The following is a 21,548-nucleotide window of genomic DNA, read 5'->3' as shown; positions in this document are numbered from 1 at the left end:
CATGCAGTAATGCACTAGAAACAGATTTTCTAGATGATTTCTATCTATGTAACTCAAAGGTTTATAGCAGTTACTAGAGTTTATAGGAGATATGAAACGTATAAAGGTAATAAGCAAGAAATGACAGAAGAAGCAAGGGGAAAAAAAACTTGACACAGACTGTCATAGGGATACCATGCAAACTTCACTCAGCGTGCACAAAAATTATCAGGCCTCCAGAGTTTCACCAAGTACATAAACGTAAAATAACTCATGAAAAGCTCACAAAATCACCTCAGAGCATCCATCTTACATTGCTGTATGAAGAAGGCCAGTGGATCTCATTGTAAGGGCTGATGTGAGTGTGCTGTGTCTGCAGCGCATAAGGAAAGGAAGTCACATGGAGTGTCACAATGTTGGGCGCCTCTTTCACCTCCCTGCAGTTCAGCAGTCTATCAACAAGTCCCGTAGCCAGTTCTGTCTGAGGATAGAGGCTATGCATAGCACTGCAAAACAGAAACCCAAAACTCTCCAAAGCGATTGGCTCAAGGGAGATGTGAAATCAAAGTTAAATGCAAACAAGGGACTTAGGACTCTATTCATAACCCTGATTTAGTTGTATGGAAGGAGAGGAAAATAAATGCGTTATTTCCCTGCAGCTGAATATTTCTTTAAGTCTGGTCAACTCTATAGCTAGCAAATTACTGGTCTCTCACAGCCACCGGCATATGAAAGGACAAAAGGAAGCTGACATTATGGCAGTTATTAATGGTCGCACACTTCTCTGTTAATTTAGCCAGATTGTTCTGCTGCTGTTGAGAAAATATAATTCTTACCTACAAAAAACAAGATAGAAAATGACAGACCATAAGCCACTATAGTGGAAAGAAAGGGGGAAAGTACATGTGACAGAATTAGTACAGTAAAGATCAGCTATTGTTGGAGCAAATGCCAGTCTCATAGGACATCTGCAATCGACTTCTTCCTCCAGTTTAACACATCATTCCAAATTCACTCATTTACCTGAAGGGACTAAGTTACAAGCTTCAGCACTGCAAGTTGCTGTCATCGACTAAGAGAGGCAGGTAACTCCAGAAAATGTTTGTGCCTACTCGTGACCTCTCAGCCTTCAGAAATGCTTGTATCTCTGCTGTGACTATGTGGGCAATCCCCACATAGGCAATTAAATTCCTGTTATAGACACTTAATTTAACTGTTGTCAATGAAGGGGCATGAATCTTCCTGTACAGAATAATCTCTTCAATATTTGTCCCTTACACATCTTTATTAAAAAATATATATATATATCAGAGCTAAGTAGCTATAAAGGTACATTCCTGCCACTCAGGGATGTAACATGAATAAATGCTGTAAAGGCTGTAATAATTCATGTACATGTCTAAGATATAGAGAAGTTGAACTGGAAACCCTCATATATGCAAAAATAAAGGGTTGGTGAAAAATACAGGTTCTTAATCAGTGTGAAAGCCAAAACCTTCTCATTTCATTTGCAAGCAAAACTCAAGTGTTTTTGGTTTCAGAAACATTGCCATGTTACCAAAGATGGAAAGAATATGGTGGTGTTTCTGGAATGTAGTATATTCTCCCATTTCCAGTATAGCATAACATAATATGCAGAATAAGTATGAAGGCACTTAAAAGAAAACACATCTATTCAATGCATGGGACGACAGAGTCAGCAAAGATGTGAACAGATGAAGGAAGACAAATCATAAATCTGATCTTAAGAGTTAATGAGAACAAAAATAATTTCTCAAAAAGCAAGTTCAAGTATCCTCACCTCATTAGATCCCAGTGTGCATGATCGTGGATTAGGACAAACAGTGTGTGTGGATTCTGCATAGAGTTTTGCAGAAAGACTTTGAACTTAATCTGGGCTTCTGCATCTAGTTTCAGAACATACTGTTCCACCTTCTGCTTTGTAAGATGCTGCTTCTCCAACCCAAGTTCTAATAAAATACCTAGAAAAAAAAAAGGAACAAATGTCAGAATTTCCAGATACAAAGGCTTTCGTTGGTTTCCTGTAAATCCAGCTAGTAAAGCTAACTAATGAGCACCTGAATGCCAGAGATGAAACAAAGTCTGCTGATAAGTCACTTCAGAGGGTGGAACACAAATCAAGAAATCAATTTTCTCAAAGGAACCCAAATCAAGATTTTGAGTGCTGGAGTCAGCAATTGAGCAAATATGAGACAGCAGTTTCTGAGCTACTGCCAGCTGGAATGGTTGAATCTGATGTCGTTCAATCTCATAACCTGGGAAAAGACAAAATGCTTTTTATATATACAGCAAAAGTCTAATCTAGTGTAAAATCGTACAGCCTGGAAAAGAATGACAGGTCTATTCTTTAAGGAGTCAGAGTTCTATTTTAGGAAAATCTACATAGAACATTCAAAGAAAACTTTCTGCACTTGGGCATTTTATTCCTGCAAGTCTCCTAAATATTTATGAGCTGAAGTTGGACTTGTGCAGTAGCATTCTGCTACCAAGGAAGTAAGATTTAAAGCTTCAAGGAGTACGGTTCTCATGGAACGAACCGAGCATCCACCCATGTAAATCTGGATATCCCAAGACATGAGTTCACAATCACCTCAGAACAGAATTCTTCAAGAGCCCAGAACTCTGCCCAGGTACACCTAACTGCACACCTAAAGACCTACTCTCAAGCATCCAACTCTATTACCTTTTCAGAAAATCCTCCTTACTTGTACACACTGCTGCTCCTGTTCCATTCAGTGCTGTTGATTTATTCGCTGAAGCAGGCAGTGATGAAGAGATGTGCCCTTGGTTTTCCTGATAAAATTTCTCCAGCAAAAGATCGATATCACCCTCTATCAAATGGAAAGGAGAGTGGTAAAAACATCCAGGTTGATAACAGCTGTATTTCATGCTGACTTTCTTTAGTAGATCTCAAAGAGCTTTGTGTATGCTAGGTAGCTGTCCTGTCCTTGGCTTATTGGGTATTTTGTACACTAATCCTATCATTAGTTTCCATTGCATTATTTATTTTCAGCTTATCACTAATAAAATGCACATCAGGCCAAGGAATGACAGATCAGCTCTGCAGACCTCTGCTTAGGACACTTAGAGAATGTAGGAGAAAACTAGCTTGAAGACTGTGACCTAAATCAGCAATGACAAACACCTGAACGTAACCTAGTGTATGTCCTGACCACTGTAACAATTTTACTGTTCACTACTAAGGATTAGAAGAAGCTTTTGAAAATCTGATGCAAAGCATAGATACTATTAAACCTTTAACATTTTTTGAGAAAAAGAAAGAAAAATAGTTTTTGCTAGAGTAGACAGAGAAATGAGTTTTTTACACACTATTAAAGCAAGGTATGTTTTACTGAGCTAAGTACATCTGCTCTGTTTAGCAGGGACCCTGCTTACAGGTAATAGCTATTCAGAAAATACAGCATGTCTGTCCTGAATACTTAATATTTTCTCAGCAGTTGAAAAGATGTTCGAACACGTCTGCAAATGATATTAGAGTGGCAGGGTCATCTTTGTGAAGTGCAACCCAGTGGATGTAGATGGCAGCTCCTTTCAGGATGTTCATTTACTTCTTCTTCTCAAACAATAGTAGGAGTTATTTTGAGAATCATAACTCAAAGATACTAGGAACAGAGACACCAGTGTAACTGCATGATGGCTCTAGGAAGACAGGTGTCTCTTCAGTGACTGGTGAAAATATCGTAACAGATTCTGAAAGCATTCTTGCCTCCTAAGTACAGATTTCATGAAGCGATGTGAGTGGTGAAGGGGACTGTGAAATGCATTAACACTGACAAGCATGCTGCATTTGCTCTAGTGGTGTGATACAGTTACATTTTCCACATGGCTGGATCTATCCACAGAAAACCCTGCCTGTAGGAATCCTCAATATACTCAGTTAAAAATGATCCTGTAGAGCCAGCTCTGCAGTTATCTTCTCTTTCCCATGCATCAAGTTCAAGTTCACAGTATGACTTCCTTCCTTCAGTAAAATAATTCTGGTCTACCACAGTCCAAATGAATCACGTGCTTGGGGCAAAAGAATTTATCCATTCATATGCATATGGGCTTGTATATTATATAGGTGGATTTGTGTAGCTAAGAATAACATGTTCAACTTCTTGCTGGCGTATTTTTATGAATCTGAGGTATTTTAGAAACTCACGCTTCTAGGAGAAATTGCAATTCAAATGTACTTTCACAACTTTGTCCTGTATTTTTTATACATTTGTAATAATGTCTTGCTTCAGGGAAGCATGAACACAGCTACTTTCACTCACTAAAAACACTGAGAGACTTGGAAATATGCATATCTACAGCATATTATGTACCTGGGCAGAGGGTGCTGAAGAAGGACCCCAGAGATTCCACTTTGCCTGTGACCAGCTGATAGTTTACTTCTTTTTGGTAATCTGAAGGAGTGAGCATGCCCTCAGACAGAACTCTAGCTTGATACTTTCCTAAAAGACAAAAAAGTCATCTTGAAAGCACTTCAAACTACACTAAAAACATTATAAGTCATAATGAAAAACACCTCCCAGCTAAATGAATCCTCTCCTGCCAAAACTAAGGCCAAGATGAGATTTTTTTCTCTCTTATACAAGTATGTACCATGTTTGTTGAAGGTAGTGAGGTTGAAAGAGAATAGTGGAAAAGCTGAGAAAATGCTCAATTCTCTGCTCACAGTAATACCTCAGTCACACAGAGCAAGAAAGCATTATGCACTGCCTGTTGTTAGTTTTCTATTATTGGTTTGTAGTAGTGCCTTAGTAAGGACACAGCTAATGTGGGCAGAATGGGATTACTAGGGGGAGATCCAAATCTGTGACAGCACCTTGGGTTCATCAAAGCCCATTGCTTCTTGGTCACGGCTCTTTCTTCTGAGGCAGCTTATCAAAAATCCTCATAGCATGGGATGACTCTGTTTTGCCTGGAGAAACAGTTAAGATCTTACCTGTTATCACAATGCAGGAATCAATGGCTCGATTTCTGCTAGCACAGATGATCACCACGTAGTTTGTCTTTATTAATTTTCCTTCGATGAGCAGCTTAAACATTTCTGAAAGCCCTTCAGCCAGAGAGTAGCTGCATTCAATGATGTGAACGCTGTCATTACAGGAGCTGGCTGCCAGCCCTGCCAGCCAGGGGAGCTGGGCTGAGGTCACTGGGGCGATCTGGCTGGGCACTTGAGGAAAGGTCTGTGGAATCATCTGTTGGTACTGACGAATTTCAGATAGGTGCGATTCTCGCCAAGAACGCATGAATATTTGTTCTAAATCCTCAATCAGAGGAACTTGGTCTGAAGCTAAAAAAAATTAAGAGGAAAATGTTCATATTATGAAAAAATTTAAAAAAGTTGTTAAAAAGTCTTTTTTTTTTTTTTTTTTTAATGTGCTTTTTCTTAGAGATGGTTGTGTTTCAAATTTATGCATGCATGGCTACAGCCATTAGAAGATGTGAACTATATCTTTCATTTTGAAGTGTCTTTGTGAGACTCAAATAGAGCTGCTTATTAGAAATATTTAAGAGTGTGAGAAGTGCTTATGCCAATATAATAATATTTATTAACTATGGTCTATGTGCAAGAGCAATGAATTACAATTTTTTTTTCCTTTTTTTTGTTTTTTTTCAGTTGCTGAGATCCTCTCTTATAGGAAATTAAGAACTTTGTTTCATTGTATTTTAATCTAAGTTTGGTCTTCAGGAACAACTAATTAAATAGTTTTAGAAAATCATCTTACCTAGCTGAACAAGGTAGTAGACAGTCAACAAGAGCTGCATCTCTTCTGAAATAGGCTGTATTGTTGGGGCACCATATTGTTCATATGCTCTAGATAAAGACTGTGAATTTCTGTAACAGGTATACAGCAGAGGACTCACTATCACGTCATTAATGTTCCCGCAAAGATATGGGAAGTTTCCATGACCTTAAAAATAAATAACGTTTGTACATATCACGTTAATTACATGTTTTAATAGTAGAGATTTCAAAAATGAGAGCTTCAGCATTGCTTAGCAACTGGATTTACCTTTATATCTCTTACCAAAAAAAAAAAAAAAGACACCGATCTTGCTGAGGGGTAGGATTTTACCTTTGAAAATAACTGGCTTTGCTTTACAGATTTTCAGCAGGTTGTCAGGAACTGAGACAGGTTCTCCTGAGCCCACGATTGGAGATGATGCTGGCCCCACCACAGCAGAATGTGGTAGAGATGATAGGCTTCCTCCATCTAAAAGTTCATACATAATATCTCTGGAGTGAGTTCTAGTAATTGTTTCCTCAACGAAAAGTTAATCAACGTCATCTTATATACACATTTGGTATAAGTGCTACATACTTCCAATCACACCACACATTTCAGGACCTGTTACCACAACCCACACTGTACCTATTTTCTTGAGAGTTAATCATATTGAGCATTGAACACATCCAAACATTTTGAAAAATGAACATCCAAAGATTTTGAAATATTTATAAGTAAACATTTCACATTCTGAATGTATGAATATAGAGATAAACATGATATTAATGCAAAGCTATGATTTGAGGGCTTCGTATGATATAATTAGTTTTATTCATTCTAAGCAAGATTTTTTGGTATTTAAAAAAATTAAGATTCAGCATTTGTTCAAAACTAATTTATTTGTTTTAATTTTTATTTAAACAGTAGCATACTAAAAGAAAACATTCTGCTGAAAGTTGGTTTGTTTCATTGCACATCACTCTAGACTATAAAATTCAAGAAAGAGCCGAGAACACTGTGACAAATAAGTGAACTAGAGATGACAGCTTGGTATTTGAGTTCTGACACTATAATGTCCCAGAGGTGTTTAGGTGTCAAAAGATGGACACAAGCACTTGTTGCAGTTTATTAATAATGACATGATGAATGGATTCTAATGAGAGTTAAGTCCAGAGACTCAAAGAGGAATCAATAAAATTGAAGAACATAAATAATTCTGAAAATGTAGGTATCAAACAACTTTCAAAACTCTTTTGAGAATTTGAGTATGCCTTTAAAATATTGCCTCTTTTTCCCCATTATTTTCAGTTTAATGAGATGAACATCCTCATTACCCTGGGTTCAGCTTACCATTTTTGATTCTATTTGGAGCTTGTGGGTTGAGCGGCAAGTTCCAAGTTTCAGTGGATGATGGAGACTCTGGTGACCAACCTTTATGGCGTTTTTTTGGAGGTCCTGAATTTGTCAAAGTGCCTGAATAACAATAATATTTCAGAAAAGTATAAGAATGCATTTTATTCATTTTTGTGCATGATAATTCAACACGTGCTGATGGACTGAATTAAGCACTAAGTACTGTGGTAGACAAGGTTGACTCCATGAGTATAATCATTGCTTATGGTTTTCGTTTTACTTTGCTATCTTCTGCATACAGACCTAGGAACTTTCTGGTGCAGAGACCTGTTAAGTTTTACATATTTTACACCAATGTTTACTCTGAATTAAAAGCAATATACTAAAATGAGACATACCAAGAATGCTTATGTTAATACTTTGAAGCCAATGTGGGCACTTTGTGCCTTCTATTTCCAAACCCATAATACTGTGTTTCATGTAACATAATTTTAAAAAATATTTTCATAGGTTTCTGTGCAATATTAGTAAAGATCTGTGCTCTTTTCAACAATTTTTTCTACTGTCAAGGTTTTTGTACTTCCCACTGGCATAATCTTTGGTTTAATGATAATCCATATTATTTCAAAGCAAATGACTTCTGCACATTCCATCTATTCATCATTGGCTCCAATATCTTTGTCTGTAAAACCATAGCCATATTTCTCACAGTTTTCCTGGGAGCCCATTGCAATTAAATTCTTCAGTCTCTTGTTACTTTTTTTCAGTCATCTTCTACACACCTGCAAAATCCTAAATGACGAGTTCCCACTAACATCAAGTATTTCTAATTATTGAGAGTCTATAGTTGCCCAGGAATTACTCAGCATCTTGAAGAACTGAGCTGTTTCTGCTTATACACATTAATATAATATGCAAAAGCTGTAACTACTTCACACTGGCAAGTCTGTATGTACTGGTAAAATGGTTAGACTCAAAAAAATCAAAACAAGAGTAAGAACTTGTATTAAAAATGTTGTTAGTTGAGTTGTTTTTGTGTTTGTTGTTTTTTTTTTTTTAATTTTATTTTCACAAAAGATATTACAGCTAAAAGTAAACCAGAAATCCTGAAATCTGGAGATCATACATTTGCAGAACAATCTTACGTCCACGCTTTCAGAGATCACTTTTAAACTTGTACCATGTGAGGGCAGTATGTAGCCATTTGTTCTACTTACATATCTTTCTTAATCCCTTCCACAAAACCTTTTCAGCGAGATCAATGCAAATACAATATTGAAGAAACTAGACTCAGAATCCTGTCTGTTCTGGTTGCAAATTGTATCAATTGTAAATGTAATGAAAAACTTCCATCTATGATCAGAATTGCAAAACAGCTATGGCTAAAATCATATAAATTTTATCCTGAAAATTAACATTCAAAAGAAAAGGAGGGGTTACAAAAGACTTGGGAAGAGTAATTTCTATTCATACAGCTAATTATGATCATGGTATCGTTTGTTCAATGTTTCTGTCAAATCCATGGAATATAGATCTTAAGGTTTTTAAAGAACAAATCCATACAAATACCTAACACCGATGGTCTTGTCAAAGCAGATAGGTTATTTTTCACCAACTGTTGTTTAGGAGATTCCTTGCCATTATAAGCTGCTGAGCCGAATGCTGCTGTTGATGGGATATGATCTACAACTGTAGCTGGCAAGAAAAAAATATAAAGTATTTACAATAAATGTTTCTAGATCAAGATTCCTAATTGACACAATAAAATTATCATTTACTTTAATAGAGCCATCAGGATCCATAAGAGTCACAAGAGAATATTCATTCTGAAGCTCAGAGAGATCACTTCAGCCACTATCATCGATCACCTTTTATTTATGTAAGGCTAATGGAAAAGTAAATGTTTGAGAGATCGGTGTTAATACAAAGATATCACTCATCAGTTTGTCTTCTAATATTAAAGCTGCTTTACTCCACTGATGCCCATACAGTTCCAGCAGTAATGAGCATTCTGGTTATAACGCAAAATGTAATGTTCTCTTAAAAGAGAAGGTTTGCCTTCACATCACCTATCCATTGCATTATTTCCTAAAATTCTGTACATAAATCTGCAAGGACGAAAGGACAGTGAAAAGACTTGAAAGCAGGGTTCCTTCCTTTATTCATAAGATCTTCTAAATCTATTTGATTTGTTTTACTGCATGTGGTAACGTACTCATTTCTGTCTTTCCACTCAGAAATACACACAGACGCACAGAGCAGTAAGAGCACACGTTAACCCAGACTGTTCTCCTTCTGCATGGTACCTGTTTGTGGAGTCCCGGGTGCAGGGTTTGGGGGAGGCTCAGTCGCCGTGCTCCCGGAGAGGCCTGCGCTCTCTGGCAGTTGGCAGACCGTGCCTGAACAGGTGCTGGATAAGGACTGCCGGCCTCTGAGTTCTTAAGACAAAAAAAGAGACTTCTTATCCACCAACACAACAGTGATAGCCGCTTTTTTTTTCTGCATGTTTGACTTGGTAATTTCACATGTGAATTGCTTAAAGGCTACAGCACTTGGAAGGGAGGAACTGATGGCATCAAACATGCCATCCTCTTATTAGGGCGGTCAATTGCTTTTTACAGCTGCACTTTAAGGAGTCTTTCTTTTAACTGATCCGTCTTAGGTTTTACATAGACGCCAGTCCCAGTAATATCCATGCTTGGATGACAAAAACCAGAACTCAAGTAAGACAGCTTCATTATCTCACCTGCCCCTTTCCAGCAGATTACAGATCCTTTCGTCAGAGCGCCCTGTGCATTCCTGACCAGATAATACTTTAAGTGTTTCTGTTTCTTGGGCTGAGTGGTCAGTTTAAGGTTAATGTGATTTGAGAATTCTGTAAAGTAGCAGAAACCTTTCTTGCCACAGCCAACACAATTGCCAGAGAAGCCTGATAAAACAAACAAGACATATAATCCAGTGAGATAGGTTGGTGACTATTAATAACTTCAGAACATCTCTCTTCCCTGGAGAAAAAAACAGTTTTTTGTTTTACAGCTTTAACTTTGTATAAACATTATAATCCAAAAATACTACATCAAGTCCCTTCTGTTGCACTTTGGCCACTAGATTGCAAAAACAGTCACACATGAACAGAAAATGTAAAACAAGCCCCATTTTTCATTTTCTCCCGCCAGAAAAAAATCACAGTACCCACTCGTTAAGTACCTAAAAGCATTAAAACAAATAGATCTGGCTCAACTGTACTGAATCACATGCTTACTATCACAGAAAGTTTTACTTCTTTTTAAACTTGCACTGAAACTAAACATTCAAGGAAACCTCAGGAAATTAAATATATTTAATCTACTATCTTTAGTAAGATCTGAGTTCATTTAAGCACCAAGCTCCTACTACATAAGTTTGTTTAGAGAAAAAAAAAAAAAATTATGCCCTCTTAGGATATTGATTTAAGTAGATTTCTCAGATTATATGGCTGGACTGTGTTAGCACTTCACAACACTTCAAGCTATTTATGATTACAAAAAGGACATGTCTGCAACTTTAGAGAACATGACAGAGATGCAATCCTTGCACGTAAAGAAGCTCATTGTGCTCAGGCTTAATGGGGCATTTCCAGGGATACTGCCATTTCCTCTCATTCCGAGGTATAAAATCTGAGCTTCAAAGAGGAGCTCATGATGGTGATGCCATTATCACCGCGAGTAAAGAACAATCCTTGAACAGCTAATTAAGACTTATCTGCTTTTTATTCTTAAATAGCTTCATTTCTGCATTTTCCGAAGTATTTCCATAGGAAAAATTCGTACTGCATCTGAACAATTACCTCAAAACACTTAATTCTTACAAGGAAATCATACAGTGTGTAAATAGAAAACAATATTTCCCATGGAAATTTTCTCCCTATTCCCTATATATGCCCTGAAGCATGGAGGTTCTTTTTATTTTAAACCCATCTAATGGACATCTTGATGTGTTATCACAGTAATTTCAAATCAAAATTGTGTGCACAGTCAATTGAAAGACAGTAGAAATAAAGCAAAGGAAAAGCATCTCATGATCCCATAAATATGGAAAATGTCATTGGAAATATTACAACTGCACCACATTAAATAAAATGCAGAGCCAATTATGAGAATTTCCATCACATTTCAGACCTATTACATTTTCAAATTAATGTTCAATACTTCTTAAGACAAGTGAATTAGCATGCAGACGCTGAAATACTGTGCCCTGTAAACACCTGTTTCTTTGTCTACAACTTGAGTATTTTCATTCAAATTGTTCAGAAGAATTCATTACAAATCTAAGTTTATGAGTCATTTTTTTATACACCAATGTTTTGTCTGTATCTCTGGTAATAAGTGAACAATAACTACTGAAAGCTGTCTATTATATCACTGAGGCTGATAGGTAGAATGATAAAGGTCATTATGACTCATAAAATTGGGACAAGTCAAGACTGCTAAATCCTCTGTTTTGAATCAGTCAACACAAAAGCATCTGTCTAACATCACAGAACCTTCAGTTGCTGCAATAAAAGCAACAAAGGGAAACAAAACTACAATGGATGTGGTAAAGGCTGTAGAATTTATATGCATTTTAGGCAGATTAAGAAACTACAGAAAATGATTTTGCTAGCAAATGAAAACTTCCTGTACATCTTGGCAGTATACTGAGCACGAGCAGCAGCACTGCAATTTTTAACTGGTTGCCACTTATTAAGGCCTTATTTTTTCCAAATAGAAACGTGAGGGGACCATTTTCAAAAGTAAATAAGAAGTACCTTTACCCTTTCTAGGTTTTATTGTTTAGCTGAAAGTGCCCAGCTGCTTTCAAAAGCCACATGGGGAAATATTTCTACTACAGAAACAGAACAGTGGGGCGGTGGATGCAAAATCTTTTCATGTGGACTCTACACCAGTCACTGCTGATAACTCTTGTAAACCATCAGCAAACCAAGAAAGATTTAACAAAAAGTATCTTCTACCTGAAATAGCCTTTTGCCCTAAGTCATCTATTTTTAACTTTGGCAGAGTCTACTATTCAAGGTCTACTGAAGAATTAGTTTTCACCAGCTACAGTATACAGGTGAGATTTAATAAGAATTAACAAACCTGAAGAGTCAACTTGTTTTGAAAACTCTTTGAAGAATAATTTAGAAGTTTATTTTTCAATTTTCCATTCAAATCAAACTATCATCTTTTGCCTTGATTCTTCCCACCTCCCCTGAGCTGAGCTCTTTCTGGAAAGCACCTGCCAGCACTGAATTTTATCCCATTCATTCAGACTGACATTTTCTCTGATGACACTACAGATACAATATAGCATGAATTTATAATTTCAGTGCTGTATGGTGTTCAGTCATTACTCTTTTGAAGCATCCACTGCCAGCCTTGCAGCAGATGGATTAAGACTGAGATCAGTGTTCGTCATAATGACTTGGGGGTCCCACTGAATGAAAAGCTGGGCATGAGCCAGCAGTGTGCTCTTACAGCCAGGAAGGCCAGTGGTATCCAGGACTACATAAACAGAGGAGTGGCCAGCAGGGAGAGGGAGGTGATTGTCCCCCTCTACTCTGCCGTTGTGAGGCCCCATCTGGAGTATTGTGCCCAGGTCTGGGGCCCCCAGCACAAGAATCACAGAATCATATAACTACATGGGTTAGAAGGGACCTCTGGAGATGATCAGACCAATTCCCCTCAATTTTTTCTTCTCCAGGCTGAACAGCCTCAGGTCTCTCATCTAATGGAGATGCTCCAGGCCTCTCATCATCTTTGTGGCCCTCCACTGGACTCTCTCTAGCAGGACACTGTATTTTTTAACTGAGGAACCCAGAATTGGACTCAATACTCCAGGCATGGCCTCACAATGGCAGAGTATAGGGGGAGGATCACCTCCTTCAACCTGCTGGCCATGTTCTTCTTAATGCACCCCAAGATACAATTGGACTCCTTGGCCAAAAGGGCACATTGCTGGCTCATGGTCAATTTATTGTTCACCAGGACTCGCAGGTCCTTCTCCACAGAGCTTCGCTCCATCAGGTTGGCCCCTAGATTGTACTGGTGCATGTAGTTATCCCTCCCCAGACGTAGACTCTACACTTGCTCTCGTTAAACTTCATCAGGCTCCTCTCTGCCCACTCTTCAGTTTGTCTAGGTATCACTGAATGGCAGCACAGCCTTCTGATGTGTCAACTATCATCCCATCTTTGTATCATCAGCAAATTTGCTGAAGGTGGATTCTCTCCATCTAGTCATTGGTGAATTTGAACAAGGTTGGACCCACTACCGACCCTCATTCTGTGCATGCCCTGTTCACATACAATGGCTGGAGCTAACAGCTGATAGAGAGGAGAGCTTGCTTTATAAACAAAACACATTAAATATTCTTCCATATATTATAGAAAGGACAAAGGTCAGGGGAGTCAGGGCAACCATAAGGTGACTCAATATATCTATGTCACGCAACTGATTTCACAAGAGAATTAGAAATCGATGCCCGGAGTTTGGGGGCCAGAAGCCTTTCACCTTTAGGTCAGTGGTTCAAACCCAACTCTGTTCAGTAGTGACTTAAGGCTGCTACCCTCTGAAGATTGTTTAATCAGAAGATATTTGATTGCATCTGATATCTTACCATGGGCATGTGCTTGAATTTGCACACATCACAGTGATCTATTATCCAAATGATCCTTGTGGGTCCCTTCCAACTCAAGATATTCTACAACTCAGTGATTTAAAAAACACTTCCATGCTAAGGGCTCCATGGACAGTAACAGGACCTTGGACTAAAAGGATGTGAAGCCCTATCTAACTTATGACTGGGCAGTGGTTCCTTTGGATTAACAGTGAACTTGCGCTAAGGGTAAGTAGAATACTTAGAATACTTGAAGGTGGAAGGATATCTATCACCAGTTGGCCCAGCTGAAAATTTTCTTTCTTTTTTTTTTTTCTTTAAATGACTAATGGAGTTTTAATTAATGTTCATATTTATGTAACATTAATATGTTTTTGAAAGTTTCCAACTTCCTTAACACTAAGAATTAGCATGGTTTTAACTCTTCAACAAAAATATTTCTTCTGTTCAGTTCTACTCACAAGCAAAAAGCACACAAGCACTGACTGCTTCACTTTTTTTCCCTCCCATTCAGAGCCATTCCATTTGAAGACTGAAGGCCTTAAATGAAATTAATACGTTCACATTGAGACTCCATTGTACAGAAACTCACTACTATTACAAAAACCAAATAGAACAGTGTACTTTCTAACAGAAGTGCCACAGATTTTACACTGCAGCCTTTTCATCTTACAGCGTACAATGCAAGCAAACTAATCTTTTCCTCTGTTGTGCTGACCTCAGGGACCCACTGAAAAAAAAGAAAAGAAAAGAAAAGAAAAAAAAAGAAGGGATTTCTTATTCCCTTCTAGGAAAGTAGGCAGCTGCTAGGTCTTTTGGGAAGGAAAATGATGAGTGAATAGCTGCTTTGTTTATCATGAGAGACCCTCCTTATGAGTAAGAACTGAAGGGAAAAATGAAAAAGAGAAAAACCTTTGGGGGTGATACATGTTAGCTGCACTTACTAGGAAACAATAAATATCACACTATCACAGCTCTTCCTCCAGTCAAGCATTCCTTCAGGCTACAAAACAAAAAGGAACGGTTTCTTAGAGCCAAAATTTGAGTTTGTTTTGCAGAGTAGCAAAACTTGGGATCTAACTCGATTAGTGGATATATATACAATACGTTCTCAGGCTCCTCAAATACAGAGAACTTTTTGCTTCACAGCCTGCCTTTTCCAGAAAACAGAAGTTTTCCATGTAATAAACTATCCACTGTGAAAACAAAGAAATGAAACAACCTCGCTCTTCAATAGGGACAACTTTCATATTACAAACACATATTTCTAGATGGTGGAGCAACTCAGTAGCATAATCAATAAATTGGCACAACATCAGCAGCCCCTCACAGGAACAAGGCCCATGTCAAAAGCTGGTCAAGAAACTCCTGAGACATTTTGTTTTTTTCCTGGAATTTTTGTACGTTCCCTACAAAGAAATTATTTTGGGGAAAAAAAAATCCTACAATAGTCAGCAATAACTGCTATACAAAAACACAATATCTTAAGAGGGAAGAAAACAAGATTTTTTTTTTTTTTTTATTATTATGGTTCAAGGGTTAGAAGTGATGTGCAAAAATCACTAATGAACTTTAGCAAAAGTGTGGGACATACTCTGACTCACAAAGATATCTAACTTCTATTCGACCAATAGTATTCTATCCCCACGTCAATGAGATCTATCATATTTTTTCCATCAGGCAACTTTTTTTTCAATTTATAGATAAAGATTTTGTATCTTAAAGATCCAAATACAAATCCTTTCACATTTAATGTTGTTATAGAATACACAAAACTTATCCTAAATTATCACTTTTTTTTTTTTTCCAAAAGAACACGATTCACTAGAATTTAATTGTAGAACAGCCAAAAATAAGCATCTAAGTTGTTTAGAAGAAGAAAACAGTATTAAATAATCAAGCTGAGGATGCAAGTAATATAAAAACCTCTCAGTTATGCTCCCATTGTCTTTTTCTGTTCTTGTTTAGCATGCAATTAACAAGTACACTACTTTTTCTCTGCTAACGGCCTGAGGAATTTAAGCTGAATGATTGGAGTGGTACAACATTCTTGTCTTTATCTTTAAAATGACAGTGATTTATAGTACTTCTAACTCTTTCACAATCACTAGTCAAATCTACTGTGACCAATCCAACTCTGTAAGATCACGAGGAAAGGAATTACTGTACACAGAATGACATTATCCACCTTCACACTATGCTGTCATCCCAAATGCCTTGAAGAGTGGCTCAAACTGAAATAACAACTGAATTCACGTCATATCCCTCAGTGTTTGTGAAAGAAAATGGTTAAAGGGCACAATGACAAATAGTTCCTTTCTGCTATCTAAAGCTCAGACTGGTACACAGATAAATGATGAGGCATTTTTGAAGAAAATAATACATAATTACCCAAGAACGTCTGACTACAATAAGAGCTTTCCCTCCAGATTATATACTTTTTGTCCCAGTATATAAATTATTCCAATTTACTAATTTCAATAACTAGTTCATTCATTCGCAACTGTGGATTGCCCCTAATTGTACTGATTTGGATGAGGATAATGGCAATCATAAGGGCTAAAATGAAAATAGAAGGACTCAGTTTATGTCAGAAATTGGACACTTAAATTGGTGAAAAGCAAGAAAATTTTAAGTATTCTGCACAATTTGTTTTCTTAAAATAATGCGCATTGTAAGACTGAATTCAAACACAGTATTACCCGATTACACATTAAGGAAAAAAATCAACTTATAATACTTCATATTTATTTTTACTGTGATAATAACAAAAATTCATAGATTAGGATCCAGAATTAATGCTACTGTTTAAACTTAGAGGACAACATGATCCCTGCCCCAAAAGAATGAATGAGAATGGTCATAACCGATAAGGCTCTGGACAACCTGATCCAGTGCTTGATTTAGTGGTTGGCAACCTTGCCCACAAGCAGGGGTTTGAAACCAGATGATCTTCGAGGTCCCTTCCAATCCAAGCCTATTATTCTCTGTTAATTTTTTACAGTACAAACTATGGTCAAACTGTTTACATGTATCTTGTAGCCAGAAAGGTTCACTTTGACAGATCTATACTCCGTCCAACTATGTTAGTATTTGGAAAGCTAAAACAGGGAGCAGTTCAACTCCGGTTACCAGATGTGTAGTTCCAGCAACTAGGTCATAAACAGACCAGACAATGACTTAATTCTTGGGCTAATGGATAGAAGTTGATGAAGAATTTTTAATGAATTGGCTTACTCTGCATCTTTCCAAAGTAAACATAATCAGCTCTGAGTTGTTATCTTGTTGTGCATCACCAACAAGAGTTACTGTACAAACTCGAAAGAAATAACATCTGCTGAACTCACTCTGCAAAAAAAGACTAGCTATTAATTGTAGACCACAGATGCATTAAACACTTACCCAACAGGGCATTGCGCCCATTATCATCTGGAAGGAATCTTTTATCCACAGCACACACTAAGAGGTGATCAGGTAAATTTGGTGACTTGGCACCAACAAGTAAAAACCCTGATGGTACTTCAATATGTTCATTGGAAATCGAAACCAGTCTCAAATCTTTACCAGCCTGGCAGAAACCTAGAAAAAAAAAATCAACCCAATGTACTTTAAGTTGAGAAGAGCTTTATCTTTAATACAGGTAATTGTCTTCATTCAAGTTCTTCCAATAGTTTTAGTGAAAAGCAAAGTGGCATTCTCTGAGATCAAGAGCAAACTAAGAGATAGTTTTTTTCCCCTCCTTTTGGTCACCATAAACAAACTCAAATTTGAAAATCCAGAGAGAACTTTCTCATGATGATGTTTCACAACATCACAGATACTTACGGGCTACTTACTAACGTCATTATAACTAGTCAGATATTCAGAAATGCAGATAATAGTTCTAAGTATCTAGTGAATTTCACTGGTTTTTGTTGTTTTTGCTTGTTTTTTCAATAATTCTTTCAGCAACATTGAATTAGGTACACTTCAAGTAGTAAAAACTGATGATAAAACCTGAGAATTACCCTACTCATTATAGTGAACGTTATGCCTGTGAACTCAACCTTGCCTTGTTCTGTCCTTATGCCAGATGTTCTAGCACAAACACTTACCTGCCACATTTGGTAAAGACCTTGCAAAATGCAAAAACAGCCAAGAACCATCCAGCTTTGTCTAACAGATAATGAACAGTGGAATGCTTATTATTTTTACAACATAATGTTATCATTTACAAATGATCTTGTTCTGATGAGTTACAGGGAAACACTCCAGTTATACCTCTTTCAGCAGGGCAAAATGCCTTCTGATTGCATGTTTAGTGCATTTCTTACCATCAGTAGTGCAACACCCTTCTGGGGGAGGCTTCATCTGGTAAGAAACAGGACTACTTGACTCTGAGCCTTCTTCTTCCTCCTCTTCTTCCTCTTCCTCATTATCTGCTCTGCTGCCTGCTACAAATTGTGATAGCAAAAATGTCTTAGAAAACAGAAAATGCTGGCAACAAATCATTGAATGAACAAGGTGACCCAGTTACAGAAAATATTACAGAAAACTGGATTCTCTCCTCTTGACAATGACTTTAACATCGTCAGCTCTAAAGCTATCTGTTCTTTCTGCGAAGCTCCAACTTGCAGTCTTATGCTTACAACAGAATATCTTCGATTTAAAAAAAGAAATAGTTTTTTGCCTCAAAAAGAAAGAAAAATCTAAAGCACAACACAAGTGTACCTGAGGAAGTAAAAAGCCAAGGGGCAAATAAAAAGAAGCCTCTATTTATTATACAAAAAAACAATCTCTATTTTTAAAATAACCTCATGAGTTTGGAGGTCTAGTTCCTGGTGTTTGAACTCTTCTTGATCACAACTCTGTAACTGTATCCTTTATTTATAATATTAACAGCCAAAATAAACATAAATTCATTACTTTAGAACACCAAGGCTGCAGTCCAAGTACAGGTTTTATCAATGAGGTGCTGATTGCATCCTTGGTGCTGTAGACTGAAGAAACAGTTCCCGCTTGAAATTAGGTTCAACCACAGCTGATATCACAGCAAGAAAACCTGATTCTCACGCAGTCCATTTCCTACCAGAACCCAGAGCTCTGAGTAAAACACTGCTGCTCTGCACAATGTCAAGGAATGGCAGATGTCTGGAAGACAACACACAGAGGTCTGCACATGGGCTGTGCCATTCTAAGAGGCAATTCTGAACGCTAAGCAAAAGAATATATCATTTAGGCTTTTATTTTAGATGCTTTCATGTGTTTTACTTTCAGACTCTCTGCTGCATACCGCTTTTCCAGTGTTCTGGTCCCTTGAGTCAGTATTTTTAACTGATAGATTGCTTGCTAACAGAATTAACCTGCTTATTCTCCATGTGTATTACAGGGAAAGAATTTGAAATAGATGTTTTCTTTTAAGTATTTAAACATCAAGCCTGGTGCACACAGATAAAGGCAGAATGTTAAACATTTCTGTTTAAGGATATAGTCCAAAGACAAAAGTGCTCAAAGTGAACAAAGAGAAAAGTGAAGCTCTTTGTCTTTGGTACTTAAGACAGGGATAAGTTATGTGTTATGACTTAACCTTGACTAACATCTATATGCATCAATTATAAAAAGACAGGAAAGAAACAGAATGAGAAAACGTCCTACTACTGGAGCCAAGGAGATTTGATGTACCTAAACCAACTTCTGTGAATGTGGCACTTTCAATTTATATAGTTTCAAATAATTTTATAGGCAATTGTGCTTGTGTAAGTGACCATAAAGGCATACACTTACAACAAGTATGTTTAGATTTTTTTTTTCAAGTTTAAATGTAGAGACTGGAAAACTGTAGTCACTGGAAAATAATTGGTTGTGAACTCTTTGCAAAAGATTTGCTGTGTAGGTGAGAAGTGTCCAACTTCTTTAGCTTGTCTCCGGCACTGACCTTGACTACATTACCTTGTCTAAATTATTTATACCATGTCTGCTCCACCATAGGAAAACTGGCTGTACTGACGACGAGTAAGCAGTTAGACCAAGAACAGTCCAAGTATATGAACAAGACAATGTCAGGGGCAAGGAAGCATAACAAGATGGATGGACAAGAGCTTATGCAGGATCCTGAGGATGGCTCTCTGCTTCAAATGCCTCCTGGCCCTCAGAGTACAGGGATTCACCTAGCTAGGAGTGGACATTTCTACTTATTGTGAGGCTGGAGTATAGGATGCCAGACTGTAGACCTCTCCCACCTAAGGAACAACCTTGGAAAAACTCTATGTCAGATCCTTTCAGAGTTCCCTTTGTCTGAAACTTCCATGAAATTAATGTTCTTCACCAGACTGTTGTGAGATTAATTACAGTTCAATTCTGTTGCCATTAACTGCAAAAAAAAAACAGAATCAGCCTCTCTTGGTCTGAAAAGTTCCTTGTTGAAAGCCCTGAATGAAAGAAGCTACGGTAGTGTGAAATTGCACTTTTGTTCCTCAACAACGTATCTGCACCTGTAGCACCATTCCCAGGTGATATCATAATCACTTTTGATTGGCATGGAAAAGATTATTGAATCCTCATAGAAGTATTTATAAAAGAATCACTTTGTGTAGAGACAAAGCAGCATAAATATAAACAATGAATGTACATTCATTCATATGCCCGATGCTAGCAATAAAAAAAATAAAATGATTAATGATGTGTGAATGGTGAGCAAACGTATTTCTGCAGGGGATATTTCCTCAGCAGTTAAAGTAAAGTAGCAGTAAAAAGTTTAATCCAGGCAAAATACTTTTTTTCCATTACTATTTCTTGGGTTGCTGTTTTTCTTTTCTTTCTATTTATGTTACTGTGGATCATTAACCGTTCTGCATTCTGCACTGCACATCTCTAAGCTGTCTTTAGCAAGGTAAAAGAGCATAAGCAGACTAGTCAGAAGAAATGAAACACCACCCTGGTGGCAGAAATGGTTAAATATTAAACATAACCTTGCACCAGCACTGAACTACGCGTATTAGAGCACATCAAAGCAACAAGTTGTACCATGAGTTTGCTTGTCAGAGCTACAGTTCATCTAAATTATACTATTTATAAGAAAAAACAACTGAGCAAATGAAACTTAAAAAATGATCTTCTCTAAACAATGTCCTGTGTGCTATATAACGACTTGAACAAAATTTACCAGTGTTTGTATCCTATGTTTTTACCTTTACAACAGAATATCTAAAAGCATCATGCCAAAAGTAGATATCCTTAATAGTCAGCTACAATTTTTGGTACCTTATTATTCAGAATAAAAATTACTTCAAGTGTGTCTCATTCAAATATCTGCCATTTTTTTAACCGTCATTTACTATATAAATTACAGCAGTGTATGATAAATTATAGGATAACAGACCTGTGTTCTAAATCACCAAAGATTTCTCCAAATCTTCAATTTATACGTGCACATAAATCTGAGCAAGCAGATAACTTAGTTTTGTCAAAACAAAAGACAATACATTTTGCATTCTAATCAAATTCTAAAACAAATATTTACACATTTATTTAGACCTTAATATATCTAAAGAAAAACTTTGAATACTACAGCTTTTCTGCATTCCTATCCTAAATGTTTTCGCTGACCCCTAGGAGAGCAAAAAGCAGAATTGCAATGGAGCAGAAAAATATATTTCACTAATTCCTACCTTCCAGCGATGACAGCTGCTGTTCAGCTTCCAAATACAACTGAGAGAAGATCGGCCTTGGAACTAAGTTGTTTGAGCGGAGAGAGGCCTCGATAGAATTATGCAACACTTCTTCAAACCTTGTCGTCTTGAGCTGTCCGGCGTAAGAATTTCCCATCTTCTCAAGCAA

The 21,548-nt window shown here is 37.2% G+C and overlaps 1 protein-coding gene across 5 annotated transcripts in view; it reads right to left on the bottom strand.

Moving 5' to 3' along the window:
• Nucleotides 1-21,548, bottom strand: part of GREB1 (growth regulating estrogen receptor binding 1) — an 87,528-nt gene that overhangs the window by 32,110 nt on the left and 33,870 nt on the right. For all 5 annotated transcript variants that reach the window (XR_004169320.2, XM_090136377.1, XM_031610941.2 and 2 more), the window contains exons 2-16: nt 21,380-21,536; nt 18,047-18,166; nt 17,136-17,312; nt 9,844-10,026; nt 9,404-9,535; nt 8,667-8,792; nt 7,095-7,217; nt 6,093-6,230; nt 5,742-5,927; nt 4,955-5,305; nt 4,332-4,460; nt 2,706-2,831; nt 2,058-2,255; nt 1,781-1,961; nt 293-485 (exon numbers count right to left, since the gene is read on the bottom strand). Coding sequence is in view for 4 of the 5 variants with exons in the window: in XM_090136377.1 (XP_089992503.1) it covers nt 293-485; nt 1,781-1,961; nt 2,058-2,255; nt 2,706-2,831; nt 4,332-4,460; nt 4,955-5,305; nt 5,742-5,927; nt 6,093-6,230; nt 7,095-7,217; nt 8,667-8,792; nt 9,404-9,535; nt 9,844-10,026; nt 17,136-17,312; nt 18,047-18,166; nt 21,380-21,536 (2,520 nt within the window). In the remaining variant the exon portion in view is untranslated. The remainder of the gene's footprint in view (nt 1-292; nt 486-1,780; nt 1,962-2,057; nt 2,256-2,705; nt 2,832-4,331; nt 4,461-4,954; nt 5,306-5,741; nt 5,928-6,092; nt 6,231-7,094; nt 7,218-8,666; nt 8,793-9,403; nt 9,536-9,843; nt 10,027-17,135; nt 17,313-18,046; nt 18,167-21,379; nt 21,537-21,548) is intronic.

Source organism: Phasianus colchicus, chromosome 2, assembly GCF_987193195.1.
Source record: "Phasianus colchicus chromosome 2, bPhaCol1.hap1.1, whole genome shotgun sequence".
In the NCBI taxonomy this organism is placed as follows: domain Eukaryota; kingdom Metazoa; phylum Chordata; class Aves; order Galliformes; family Phasianidae; genus Phasianus; species Phasianus colchicus.
The sequence above is the reverse complement of the archived record's forward strand: the minus strand, read 5'-3'. Positions and strand labels throughout refer to the sequence as shown.